The 14,736-nt window shown below is 47.3% G+C and overlaps 1 protein-coding gene across 1 annotated transcript in view; it reads left to right on the plus strand.

Annotated features, from left to right (window-relative positions):
• The first annotated feature begins 3,267 nt into the window (after nt 1-3,267).
• The window catches only part of PYGB (glycogen phosphorylase B), a 54,124-nt gene continuing 42,655 nt past the window's right edge, over nt 3,268-14,736 (plus strand). Inside the window, exon 1 of the mRNA XM_082670030.1 lies at nt 3,268-3,519. Coding sequence (XP_082526156.1) covers nt 3,277-3,519 — 243 coding nt within the window. The 5' untranslated portion in view covers nt 3,268-3,276. The remainder of the gene's footprint in view (nt 3,520-14,736) is intronic.

Below are 14,736 nucleotides of genomic sequence, written 5' to 3' on the forward strand. Positions count from 1 at the left end.
TTTTTTTTTAAGAGCATTTATTTAGTTAGTTTATTTTTGGCTGCGTTGGGTCTTAGTTGTGGCACGCGGGATCTTCATTGAGGCACACGGGATCTTTCCTTGCAGCACGCGGGCTCTTCCTTGCAGTGCGCGGGCTTCTCTCTAGTGTGGCGCACGGGTTCCAGAGCGTGTGGGCTCTGTAGTTTGCAGCATGCAGGCTCTCTCATTGAGGCGTGCGAGCTCAGCAGTTGTGGCACGTGGGCTTAGTTGCCACGTGGCATGTGGGATCTTACTTCCCTGACCAGGGATCGAACCTGTGTCCCCTGCATTGGAAAGCGGATTCTTTACCACTGGACCACGAGGGAAGTCCCTATCGGTCACTTTCATGTTGACCAGACCATTGTATGTAGCAGGTAAGTCCTGCTGCCTGCTGGGGTTTTAATGTGCGTTTTCCCAATGTGATCTAGTGAATTTTAAAGAGGCTTCAAGAATTCTGCCCAGGCCAGCCACCTCCCACGCCTCAGTCCACCCTCGCCTGGAATGCGGCACGTAGAACCATGGGGATTCGCTCTATTTGGGGTACATTCATGGGGCCTGCGAGTGTGAGGCAGTGCTGGGGACGTGGGGCCCTCCCCCAGGAGCATACACTCCAGGTCAGGGGCAGCACCCTCTGTAAGGGGCAGATTCAGGCCATACAGTCTCTGTCACGATGCTCAGATCTGCCGTGGATGTGTGAAAGCAGCCCTAGAGAAAATATAAAGGAATGAGTGTAGCTGTAGTTGTAGACACTGAAATTTGGATTTCATGTAATTTTCGTACATCATGAATTATTCTTCTTTTCACTTGTTTCAATCATTTAAAAATGTAGGGCTTCCCTGGTGGCACAGTGGTTAAGAATCCACCTGCCAATGCAGGGGACACAGGTTTGAGCGCTGGTCTGGGAAGATCCCACATGCCATGGAGCAGCTAAGCCCGTGCGCCACAACTACTGAGCCTGTGCTCTAGAGCCCATGAGCCACAACTACTGAGACCATGTGCCAAAACTACTGAGCCCACACGCCTAGAGCCCTTGCTCTGCAACAAGAGAAGCCACCACAATGAGAAGCCCGCACACCACAACGAAGAGTAGCCCCTGCTCGCCACAACTAGAGAAAGCCCGTGTGCAGCAACAAAGACCCAACGCAGCCAAAAATAAATAAATAAAATAAATAAATTTATAAAAAAAAATAAAAATGTAGACAGCGTTCCTAACTTAAGGGCCATATAAAAACAGGGGGTAGGCCAGCCTGGGCTGAGGGTGGGCAGAGGCAGCCCCCCGAGATGCAGCTCGAAACCAGGCCGCAGGACCTTCACTTCAAATCCGCCCCTCCAGTGAGGGACTCCCCAGGGGTGAGGGCTGCAGAGGGCAAGATCCAGACCAGGGAGGCCTGTGGATGTTGGTTGTGTGTCCTTCGCCGCCCCTCACAGCCCCACAGGCTCACAGTTCGGGGGCTCCTTCTCTCTCCCCACCCCCAGCTCTCTCACTGACCCCAGCTCTGACCACTTCCCCTTCTGCCTGGTCCCTTTGGGATGGGACACATAAGAATGCCTGCCTGCTGCAGTCGGGTGCCTGCCTTCACCTGTCCCCTCAAGTCCCCCAGGCCCAGCCTGAGGACCTGCTAGGGAAGGGCTGAGGCTGGTTTACCAAGCTTACCTGGCTGGGGTTGTGGTTTGCAGGAGCTGTGCTGGGCTCAGCCCTCTGCTGAGGGGCTGTGCGGTCTGTAGCCTGGCTAGGATGATTCTGGGGAGTGTCTGGGAGGCAGGGGAGCCCATGAGAAAACTACCACAGGAATCCCAGCAAGAGGACCCAAAAGAGCAGCTAAGGATGGACTAGATACATAGGGAATAAAATGGCTGGAGGACCCAGACTTCGTCTTGGAGGACCGGCTCCTGAGAGAGAGTCCTTGGGAGCTTGGGAGAGAAGGCAGGCCCACCAGGCCTGATGCTGTTGGCACTGGATATGTGAGCAAGCAGGAAGGCATTGGCCTAAAGAAGGATCTGGAGCCCCATTGGGTGTGGAGGGAGGGCAAGGAAACAGGATGAGCTGTGGAGAAAGATGGTGGAAGGCCCTGGGCCGCACCTGTGACCCCCCCCCACTGGGGCCCTGCCCCAGGACCACACCCACAGACACTCCCCACATGGGGGAGCTCCCACGTGTGCAGTGATGAGCTTGCACACCACATGTAACCGAGCTTTTCCAGATGCCACGGATTCACCCACTCCCCCTCCCTGCCCACCCCTCCCCCCCAGCTATGTCCACCTCTAACGCTCAGCGCCATCCTAGGTCTGCAGGCCCAGAGATTGGCCAGTCTTAGAAACTCAGTGAGTGGAATCCTTCAGGCTGTGCTCTTTAGCGCTGCCCACTCTCACTCAGCACTGTTCGTCTGCGTATTGGATGTGGTCTATCATTCTTACGGCTGGGGACTGTGCAACTGTGGGAATATGCCACAGTTCATTTATCAGCCCAGCATTGGTGGGCATTTGCGTGGTTTCCAGTTTGGGACTGTTCTGAATATTTGAGTATTATGAGCATTTCTGTACATGCCTTCTGGTTGGTATAAGCATTCATTTCTGTTGGGTATTTTCTCTGGACTAGAATTGCTGGGTCAGAAGTAGGTGTTTGTTTAGCTTCAGTGAATACTGCCAGTTTTTCAATGTTAAACCAACCTGTAAGGACTCTCCTTGATGCAGAGACCCCAGAGGCCAAGATAGGATCAGGGAGGAGCAGTGGGAGCAACACTGAAGCCAGGGACCCGAAGACGGCCCTGGGGAACAGCAGCGGTGGTGCTAGTGGGTGTAGACTGGAGGGTTGCTGGTGAGAGTGAGCAAGAGGGCCCCAGATGAGGACCTGCAGGTAGGAACCAGGTGAGCAGCTTTAGGGAGGGGGACGAGCAGGAGGAGACACCGTCTCAGGGAGTGGACATGAAGAGAGCTGCTGGCAGGAATGGGCCATAAGTCCAGGACCTCACCCTCAGCTCTGGAAGTTGAGAAACTCAGCAATACTCCTTCACCCAGGGGTCGGTGCGCGGCCCCTCCAGCAGACCCCTCCCATCCTGCGACCCCGCCCTTCCTCAGGCCCCGCCCCTCACGTGGTCCGGCGCAGCGCGCAGGCGCACCCTCTGCGCCTCCCTTCCTCGCCGCCGCAGCGCAGTGCGCAGGCGCGGCCTGGCAGCCGGCGAAGCTGCAGCATCCTCCGTGCGGGCGTGTCCCCGCGGCTTATCTTGCCCTCCTCCTCGTCCTTCTCGGACTGCCGGCGCGATGGCGAAGCCGCTGACGGACGGCGAGAGGCGGAAGCAGATCAGCGTGCGCGGGCTGGCGGGGCTGGGCGACGTGGCCGAGGTGCGGAAGAGCTTCAACCGGCACCTGCACTTCACGCTCGTCAAGGACCGCAACGTGGCCACGCGCCGCGACTACTACCTGGCGCTGGCGCACACGGTGCGAGACCATCTGGTGGGCCGCTGGATCCGCACGCAGCAGCACTACTACGAGCGCGACCCCAAGGTGAGGCTGCACCGGTGTGGGGAGAGACCCCCGCTGAGGAGGGACCTCCCCGCGAGATGGGGAGAGACCCTCCCCCAAGTGAGGATAGACCCACGGGTGAGGAGAGACCCCCTAAGATGGGGAGCGACACCCCGCCCCCCCCCCCCCCCGGAGTTGAGGAGAGATCACCGGGTGAGACGGCCCCGCACACGGCGTCGCCTAACCCTCACCTCGCGTACTGGGCGGCCTGGAGCCCTGTGGTTGGGGCCTGCTGTCCGGGCGGGCAGAGATGGGGGTCGTCACTGGGAAGCCTGCTGAGGAGAAGGAGTCCGCAGTGATGGGCTCTGCCTTCCAGGCGCTCACACCTGCCTTGAAGAACTTCACTTAGCTTAAGGTTGGCCGACGTTAAGGAATTGTTTTCTTTTTACATTTTACACACATGTAGGTTTATGGTAGAAAAGTACAAAATACACGAGAGAAAATTTGCTCATCACCTCCGTTATTAACTGTGTTAAAATATAGGTGCATGTCCTTCTACATCTTTTCCTGTTCTTGAATATATATGCACACTTTTAAAAAGCATGTTGTATATACAATTTTGTGGCTCTTCTGTTTCATTCATCAACATTTGTAGCTTTTTCAACAGCTTTCCAAGTCAGTAAATATGATTCTCCAAAGTGGTAGTTTTCGGTTTGATGGGTATGGGCTTGGCCAGGCCCCTGCTACCAGTTTTGTTGGTTGGTTTTTGTTTTTTTCCTCTTGACCGTGGAAAGTTTTATCTTTTCTACTATACTAATGTAGAGTGAAAACTGGTGAGGAAAGGACACACTTGCAGGCCTGAAGCCAATTTGCAAAGATTTGACTTGCAGTGCGCACCTGCGCACTGGGCAGTTGCTTTGTTGATAGTATTTTACAGTGTTTTTGTAGGGCGTTAAGAAATGTTTAATAATTGCTAAGTCTGAGACTGGTTGCCTTTCCAAACTTATTCTTTCTGGGGCACTCTTTTTTCCTAAAAGAGAGGTGGTAAAAAGGACAGATTTGTTAGAATACCAACTAGGGTCCTCATATTTAGTATGCAAGACAGTGAGGAATGGAGTGGCACCAAATGGCTGAAACAGGTTATTTCAACAAGGGCTTGGGATGACTTTGCCAGGGAAACTGGCCAACAGGCAGTGGCTCCCCCAGAATTCCCTGCTGATGGCAGAGCTCTGATTTGCAATATCATTGTTATTCGTGTAGCAGGTGACACCTCTGACGGCATATTCAAGGCTATTTCCCTGCAGCTGGACCAGAACACACCGCAACACCGTGGGGTCCCATTAGAGTGTTTATTTATATTTAGATCCTGAAAAGGCTAGTGATGGGCTCAGGGATTACAGAAATAACCTTTCATGAACAGGATTAAATCCCTCTAACAAAACAGCTTTGCTCATCCTCACTGATTGCTATGGTGGCTATAGGTGTAAACCTTTCTCTTCTTTAAAGCCACACAGCCTGTAAATGGAAGGTGGTTTGCTTGTCCTGGATAGGAAGGTCATCTGAAAGTGGAAACTTGGAATTTGAGTGCTTCAGTCTGGCTAATTCATGTTGAAAATAAGCTCATCATCTCCTTTTTCTGCAAAAGTTACATGTTTGCTTGTAAAGGACAAGAAACAAGCCCCAGGAGGATCAGAGCTGAGGGGACGTGGAAGGTCTCCCAATAAGAATCCTGCAGAGCCACACCCCCAGCCTAAGAGCGGCTTCAAGGATGTGAACCACTGCACTGCAGACTTAGGCAGCCTGACGATCTAAACAATAAGTTAAAGTGCTTGTATTTAATATTTTTATTTACTTTAAAACAGTTATGCAAGTCCTTGTGATTATTGGAGAAAAAATTAGAAAACACAGATAAGCCAAAAGGAAAAAATTAACTGTAATCTCACCACCTAGTGGTAACACTGTAAATGCTACACACATCTTGTGTTCCACATCTTTTTTTCTGTGCAGGTAGAAACATTTGTTTTTATTACACAAACTAGTATAGTGCTACGCTGCACCTATTGTTTCATAACTCTCAAGCACTCTATTTTTGGTAATAGTAGAAACGGTTGAAGCTCAGTGCTCAGAGGAAGAGTTTTCAAGTAAGCTGGCAAATCAGCAAGTCAAAAAATCAGGCTAAAATTAAGAAGTCTGCTCTTGGCAGGAGGCAGGCCTAGTTCTAAAGTCGGCTCCAGGCGTCTCTGAAGTGATGGCAAGGTCAGGACTCCACTGCAAACTCAGGGACGGAAAAGAGCTGGGTGGTGAGGGATGGCTCACAGAAATCCAGGCTCCTCCTGGCTTTACCATTTGGCCTGTTTGCCCCTTGGGCTTGGGTGGATTTCTTAACCTTTCTTGGTCTCAGTTTCTTCATCTTTAAAATAAGGAAGGTCAAGCTAGGTAATCCATCCCTGAGTACCTTGCCATTCTAAAACATTACAGCTTCGTGTTTGCTGATAAAATGTTTCCACTTTATATTAACGTTCCATCCAAAAAGAATTTGAGAATGCTTAAGCAAGATATGCTGCAAAAGTTTCAACTTCATAGAAGACCTCAAAGAGAAAGTTGGGGCAAGACAGTAAGGGTAGGAAAGTGGGTTAAGTTCAGATACATGGTCAGGAGACAAAATGCAGATGTAAGTTCTGGCAACCAAAGCAAATTGCAGATCATGCCCAGTTATGGGAGTCATGGAATCTCTGCAGTAAATTCTAGGATGAGCAGATGCGAGATTTCTTCCATGGGTCTTTAAAGGAGATGTTGTACGATGTGGACAGCTGGCCTGATTGCATCCTTGTAGTGGATGGACTGGCCAGTTTACCATGGCTCTTCTCCATGAGCTCTTGGCATAACCATAATGGTGGACTAAGGAAAGGAGCTCTACCACTGGGTCCAAACAGCTGTCCTAAATATTTCTAGTAAGATAATCATGATGAATACAATTAATCTTATGGTTTGGCTGGATCTAGGAGTTAAAGGAAGATGATCTAGAGCAGTTTTTTGTTGCCTTGGCTGCACACAACCCCTACTTCTGAAATTCTGTTTGAATTAGGCAGGAGTGGGTCCAGCACTGGGATCTTTTTGACCCACTCAACTGTTCTGATGTGTTTGCCCTCATCTGTGTGAAGTTGACCTTGTATCCCACGGGCAAGCTTCCCTGATAGCAGAGAGCTCAGAGTTACTTTCTCTGGCCAGAAGCAGGGGAGGGGCAGATGTTTCATGTTGCTGATTACCCTGACAGCTTGCCAAATGGAAGGTAGGCTGAAGCCGTCATTTATGAGATTAGGAAGCTTTGGATGTGTGCCGTGATTTTTCTTAGAAGACAGTCTAGCCTCTGCTCCTGCAGGCTGTGATGGTTAATTTTGTGTGTCAACTTGGCTGGGCTATGGTGCCCAGATATTTGGTCAAATATTTTTCTGGTTGTTTGTGTGAAGGTGTTTTCTAGATGAGATTAACATTAAAGTCAGTGGATTTTGAGGAAAGTAGATTACCCTCTGTAATGTAGATGGCCTCTAATCAGTTGAAGGCCTGAACAGAACAAAGACTGATACCCCCACCATAGCCACCTCCCCTCTCTTCCTCTCCACATCCCTCCCCAGCCAGAAGGAATTTGCCGGCAGAAGGCCTTTGGACTACAAATGCTGCTCCTTCTTGGGTCTTCAGCCTGCAGGCTCACCCCAGCAGATTTTGGTCTTGGACCCCCATGATTATGTGACCCAATTCCTTAAAATAAATCTCTGTGTATATATCCTGTTGATTCTGTTTTTCTGAGGAACCCTGACTTACAGTGTTGTGTAAGTGGATGGCTTAGGCAGCCTTAGGCAGGTGCTGTGGATGGCTAACCCTTTGTATCTTTATGAAATATTGTAACCGATCTTATTTCTGCATCCTAGCCCTTTATAGATGATTTTTTAAATGTTTATTTTATGTGATTTCAGACTTTTACAAGTTGCAAGAATGATACAAAGAATTCCCATATGCTCTTTATCCGGATTCCCCAAACATGAAACATTTTTAACATGTTTGTTATGTCTTTCTCTCTGTATAACTACATTTTTTCTGTGAACCATTTGAAAGTAAGTTTTAGACTTGATACCCCTTTACCCCTGAAAACTCAAATGTGTAACTTGGAAAATCAAGGAGATTCCCTTATACGACAAGAGCATTTGGAAAAAACTCAGGGTGTTCACACCAACACAGTGTTGTCAACTGCAGACCTTAACCAGCTTTGTCAGCTGTGCTGCTGATAAGAAATACAAGGAAGAAAACTGAGAGCACTTTACACATCTTTCCAGATATACCTCCTTTTTTCCCGCCCATTAAACAGAGCAGGCTCTAACCCATATGGAAACCCACACATTTTAAGAGATGAAGCAGGTAAACAGCAGGCAGCAGATAGCTGGCTCTTCTCTGCCTTGTAGAGGATGGGGCTCTTAGGATATGGCGAAGGGAAGAGAAATGAACACAGAAATTTAGAAAGGTAATTGGACAACTGAAAAGTCTGGTTAAATTTCCTCGAAGATCAGGAACAAGACAAGGTTGCCCACTCTCACCACTATTATTCAACATAGTTTTGGAAGTTTTAGCCACAGCAGTCAGAGAAGAAAAAGAAATAAAAGGACTCCAAATCGGAAAAGAAGAAGTAAAACTGTCACTGTTTGCAGATGACATGATACTATATGTAGAGAATCCTAAAGATGCTACCAGAAAACTACTAAAGCTAATCAATGAATTTGGTAGAGTAGCAGGATATAAAATTAACGCACAGAAATCTCTTGCATTCCTATACACTAATGATGAAAAATCTGAAATAGAAATTAAGGAAACACTACCATGTACCATTGCAACAAAAATATCTAGGAATAAACCTACCTAAGGAGACAAAAGACCTGTATGCAGAAAACTATAAGACACTGATGAAATAAATTAAAGATGATACAAACAGATGGAGAAATATACTATGTTCTTGGATTAGAAGAATCAACATTGTGAAAATGACTACATTACCCAAAGCAATCTACAGATTCAGTGCAATCCCTATCAAACTACCAATGGCATTTTTCACAGAACTAGAACAAAAAATTTCACCATTTGTATGGAAACACAAAAGACCCCAAATAACCAAAGCAGTCTTGAGAAAGAAAAACGGAGCTGGAGGAATCAGTCTCCTGGACTTCAGACTATACTACAAAGCTACAGTAATCAAGACAGTATGGTACTGGCACAAAAACAGAAATATAGATCAATGGAACAGGATAGAAAGCCCAGAGGTAAACCCATGCACATATGGTCACCTTATGTTTGATAAAGGAGGCAAGAGTATACAGTGGAGGAAAGACAGCCTCTTCAATAAGTGGTGCTGGGAAAACTGGACATCTACATGTAAAAGAATGAAATTAGAACACTTCTTAACACCATGCACAAAAATAAACTCAAAATGGATTAAAGACCTAAATGTAAGACCAGACACTATAAAACTCTTAGAGGAAAACATAGGCAGAACACTCTATGACATAAATCACAGCAAGATCCTTTTTGACCCACCTCCTAGAGTAATGGAAATAAAAACAAAAATAAACAAATGGAACCTAATGAACTTAAAAGCTTTTGCACAGCAAAGGAAACCATAAACAAGATGAAAAGACAACTCTCAGGTTGGGAGAAAATATTTGCAAATGAAGCAACTGACCAAGGATTAATCTCCAAAACATACAAGCAGCTTATTCAGCTCAATATCAAAAAAACAAAGAACCCAATCAAAAAATGGGCAGAAGATCTAAATAGACATTTCTCCAAAGAAGATATACAGATTGCCAACAAACATATGAAAAGATGCTCAACATCACTAATCATTAGAGAAATGCAAATCAAAACTACAATGAGGTATCACCTCACACCAGTCAGAATGGCCATCATTAAAAAATCTACAAACAATAAATGCTGGAGAGGATGGGGAGAAAAGGGAACCCTCTTGCACTGTTGGTGGGAATGTAAACTGATACAGCCACTATGGAGAACAGTATGGAGGTTCCTTAAAAAACTAAAAATAGAACGACCATACGACCCAGCAATCCCACTACTGGGCATATACCCCGAGAAAACCATAATTCAGAAAGAGGCATGTACCACAGTGTTCATTGCAGCACTATTTACAATAGCCAGGACATGGAAGCAACCTAAGTGTCCATCGACAGATGAATAGATAAAGAAGATGTGGCACATATATGCAATGGAATATTACTCAGCCATGAAAAGAAATGAAATTGAGTTATTTGTAGTGAGGTGGCTGGACCTAGAGTCAGTCATACAGAGTGAAATAAGTCAGAAAGGGAAAAACAAATACTGTATGCTAATGCATATATATGGAATCTAAAAAAAAAAAAGGTTCTGGTGAACCTAGGGGCAGGACAGGGATAAAGATGCAGACATAGAGAATGGACTTGAGGACACGGGGAGGGGGAGGGGTAAGCTGGGACAAAGTGAGAGAGCAACATTGACAACTGACATACAAACACTACCAAATGTAAAATAGATAGCTAGTGGGAAGCAGCTGCATAGCACAGGGAGATCAACTCAGTGCTTTGCAACCACCTAGAGGGGTGGGATAAGGAGGGTGGGAGGGAGACGCAAGAGGGAGGGGATGTGGGGATATATGTATACGTATAGCTGATTCACTTTGTTATACAGCAGAAACTAACACAACATTTTAAAGCAATTATACTCCAATAAAGATGTTAAAAAAAAAAAAGTCTGGTTAACAGTGCCTTCAACAGGATCTTCTGGAATAGGAATTACATGTAATTTCAGTTTTAGCTGAGTGTCTTTTCTCAGCCTTGAAACACCATTGTTTTTTTAAAGGTGAAAGTAGCTCTGCTATAACACTGAGTCCCAAGTGTAGTTTGACGTGGTCCAGATCACTTACTATAAATTGATTAGGCTCTGGCTATCTGTCAGGGACAAGGTGGCCTCCGTGATTATCTGGCTCTGGGATGGGGTGAGGAGACGCTTTGTAGAGCTTAATGGCACATAAGGTGGGAGGCACAGGACTGTGACACTGACATCATGTAACACAAAGTGAATTTGTTTCCTGCAGAGCTAAGCGATCTCTGAGTGTAAAATCCCTGTAGATTTTACAGGGATAAAATACTGTAATTTTATCATATTTTACATTTTCCAAGTTGACTTTGCGCAAACAGACCTGTGTTCTACTCCTAGGTACCAGTACCTAAAATATAAGAAACGACATTCGTGGTCCACATTGAGACACAACCCACCAGTTAGGGGAAGCCAAGGTTCCCCGGCACTTGGCTCTGAAAGAAAGTACGAGTGTGACTTCATAGGTTGGGCCTTAGGAGGTGTGGTAGATAACGCTCGGCGTCCTCACACAAGCACTGTAGTGGTTTTATAAAGCTGTCTCCTCCAAAAAGCCCCTCAGACGCAGTGGCGTGTACACGGGGACGTGCTCAGTGAGGACAGGGGTGGAAGGGCCCCTCCCCCCAGCAGCCCTCCTCTCGCTGAGCTGCCCGGGCAGGGCGGCAGGCTGGAGGTGACCTCAGTGCCTTTGTAGAGGCTGGGGGGCCCAGCGGAGCTGAATTCTGTGTTGGGTCAGTGGTCAGTGTCCCTGTGTCATGTCAGGGCCAGCTCTGGCTGGAGGGAGCCACTCTGTGCTGCGAGAGGGCAGCTCGTGGGTTAAGACGCCGCTGCGGCACCGATAGAATCTGATAGACAAGAGGAGTGAGGCTGCGTGTTCCTGGCGCAGGCGGACACCTTCCTGGCCAGATCTGCCTGTAGAATCAGGTTCTTGCTGGTGGTGAAGTCGATTGCCCCAGTCTGTGCTTCAGTGCTCTGAGTGTTGAAAGTTATTTCTTTCCTTTTCCTGCAGAGTGTTCAGACCCTTCTGTTAAACAAGGACTCTAAACACACTTTTAGGAGAGGGGAAAGAAATTGGAGGTCTCTGAAAGTCCAGTTGTATGTATTAATCTCGGTTGTAGAGAGAGCAAAATGAGGCTCTACCTATTGACATTAAACTCCATTTTCACAGAGTTCATTAACTCCTAAGATTCTTTAGGAGAGTAATATGTTGTATAATGTTTGTGTTGATCATATTTTCATCTTTGTCAAAGAGCTTTGTTTATGCTTTTCTGTGATGTTACCTGTTGGTGTGGGCTTTGCATGTAATAAATAAACTCAATTTATAAAAAACTTAAGGCTGCTTCTAGGCCATTTAACACTTGTTACAGCCATATTGCAAAGAAGGGACTCTGCAAGAAAGCTCAGTGACCGAGTTCAGGCCTGCAGACGGCCCCCCAGAGCTGTGTGGCAAGGTTAAGGGGTCCCTGCTGTTCTCAGGCTCAAGCAGGTGAACATCTGGTTCTCTATTGGCACCCCTGAGCCGGGAGGCCCTGTCCAAGGTTGCACAGATGGCGCCGGGGAGGCTGGAGGGGCTGGAGAGGTAGGAAGGGGCTGGGCCGGGCCTGCGATGGCCTTGGCCATCAAGCGGCAGAGTTTGCGCCTGGCAAGGAGCTGGCCCTTTGAAGGTGGTTTTTTTCCAGAATTGTCACCCTGTTCTTTAGGTTCCACACCCCTCCCTGAAAATCTGGCCAGGTGAGGGGACCAGCATTGCCGAGTCCCAGGTAGGCATGGTGCTATCAGAGACATAAAGTGACCAGGTCGCCCCACCGGCCGCTGGTGGGATGGGGACCCAGTCCGTGTGGTTCAAAATCTGTGCATGTCATTGGCCGGCTTCTCAAGCGCCTTCTTCAGTTTGATGGTTTCACGCTGAACCATCTTAAGGAAACTGGGGAAAACAAAATCAACATACGTGAGGAAACAATAAAAGTTCTCAAGTCACACAGACAAAAACAGCAACAGAAAACAAGGCACAAACCCTGAGTCCAGAGCTCCAGCCAGGCACAGTCTGCAGCGGTGCCTGGCGCAGAGCTGACCGTGGTCGGCCCTTTCTGAGTGGGCAGTGCTGGGGGGACCCTGGATGCCATGCTGCTCCTGCTGCCCTCTTGTTCAGGATGCCGCAGGAGGCTGCCCAGGCAGGTTTACAGAACTAAATACACAGCTGAACCCTGGACACCCATGTTGAACTTGGGAGGAAAATGAAAGAGATCCAGAGGCTTTAAGACTGGGCCCAATATTTTATCCCTCAGCACTCATCTCTTAGAAAAAGAGATAATCAAGCTATTTTCATAGTGCTAGTTAAAAGTTGGAAACTGTAGCAGAAAGATCGAACTACAACTTTTAAAATACATATTTATAGTTAAAGGCAAAATAAAAACATCTTGATCATATCCCTGACCTGCCAACTTTTTTTCTTTTAATATTATTTATTTATTTTTGGCAGTGTTGGGTCTTAGTTGCGGCACTCGGGATCTCTCAGTGTGGCGCGCAGACTTCTCTCTAGTTGTGGTGCGCAGGTTCCAGAGTGCGTGGGTTCAGTAGTTGCCGTGCACGGGCTTAGTTGCCCCATAGCATGTGGGATCTTAGTTCCCTGACCAGGGATCAAACCTGCGTCTCCTGCATTGGAAGGCGGATTCTTTTTTTTTTTTAATAAATTAATTTATTTTTGGCTGCTTTGGGTCTTCGTTGCTGCTCATGGGCTTTCTCTAGTTGCAATGAGCAGGCTTCTCATTGCAGTGGCTTCTCTTGTTGCGGAGCACAGGCTCTAGGTATGCGGGCTTCAGTAGTTGTGGCTCATGGGCTCAGTAGATGTGGCTCTCAGGCTCTAGAGCGCAGCCTCCGTAGTTGTGGCATACAGGCTTAGTTGCTCCGCGGCATGTGGGATCTTCCTGGACCAGGGCTGGAACCTGTGTTTCCTGCATTGGCAGGTGGATTCTTTTTTTTTAAAATTATTTTTAAAGGTTTTTTAAAAAAGTTTATTTATTTATTAATTTATTTATTTTTGGCTGCGTTGGGTCTTCGTTGCTACACACGGGCTTTCTCTAGCTGTGGCGAACGGGGGCTACTCTTCATTGCAATACATGGGCTTCTCATTGCGGTAGCTTCTCTTATTGCAGAGCATGGGCTCTAGGCGTGCGGGCTTCAGTAGTTATGGCATAAGGGCTCAGTAGTTGTGGCTCACAGGCTCTAGAGCGCAGGCTCCGTAGTTGTGGCGCACAGGCTTAGTTGCTCTGTGGCATGTGGGGTCTTCCTGGACCAGGGCTCGAACCCTTGTCCCTGCATTGGCAGGTGGATTCCTAACCACTGCGCCACCAGGGAAGTCCTGGAAGGTGGATTCTTAACCATTGGACCACCAGGGAAGTCCCCTGCCAACTTTTTTTTTTTTTTTTTTAAATATAAATCTGATCCATTCATTCTTTCTTTCATTCTTTCTTTATTCATTTTTGGCTGTGTTGGGTCCTTGTTTCTGCTCGCGGGCTTCCTCTAGTTGCGGCGAGTGGGGGCCACTCCTCATCGCGGTGCACGGGCATCTCACTGTCGCGGCCTCTCTTGTTGTGGAGCACAGGCTGCAGATGCGCAGGCTCAGTAGTTGTGGCTCACGGGCTTTGTTGCTCCATGCCCTGCCAACTTTTTATAAAACCTGTTGGGAGAACCCCATAAATAGGCATGGCCTTCATGTGTGCCTAGAAGAAGGGAATGGCTGCTCAAAACATTCACTCACTCTCTGGGACAGCTGGGTGTTGTCATCTCAGTGTGTTTTCACGTTGATTACTAAGCCCCATCTAGAGGGAGGTGTGGTACCGTGCTTTGGGAACCCCATATAATAATAAATCAGTTCAAGTATAGAGTAAATAGTGTCCAGGACAGTGAAAAGTCAGGAGGAAGCAATGGGCCGTGAGCAGCAGTGACAGCGGTGGTGGAGCAGAGGGCAGCTCTGCAGAATCACTCGTTACACTGCGACGTGTTTGTGATTTAAAGGACACTGGAATTTTTTTTGTACGTAAGCATGTTCTTTCAATTTGTAGATTTAATATATATGTAAAGTTTTCTTAAATTACATGTTGAAAAGTTTTTTTAACATTTTATTCATTTTCTTTCTTCAGGAACACTGATTATGCAGATGTTAAGTATTCTTTGTCTTCCGTATGGGTATTTTTCTCTCCAGTCCTCTTCATGCTTTTCCCCCACTTTGCTCACTTTTCCAGCCAGCTTTTTGTTTTCAGCTGTGCCGCTGTTTTGCATTCAGTGCTGCCTCCATTTCTGTGGTGGTTTTATCTCTTATTTATTTTACTTCTTTCCCGTGCTTGGTTGAGTCCC

The sequence above is a fragment of the Grampus griseus genome (assembly GCF_964374135.1).
Source record: "Grampus griseus genome assembly, chromosome: 14".
Taxonomy (NCBI): Eukaryota; Metazoa; Chordata; class Mammalia; order Artiodactyla; family Delphinidae; genus Grampus; species Grampus griseus.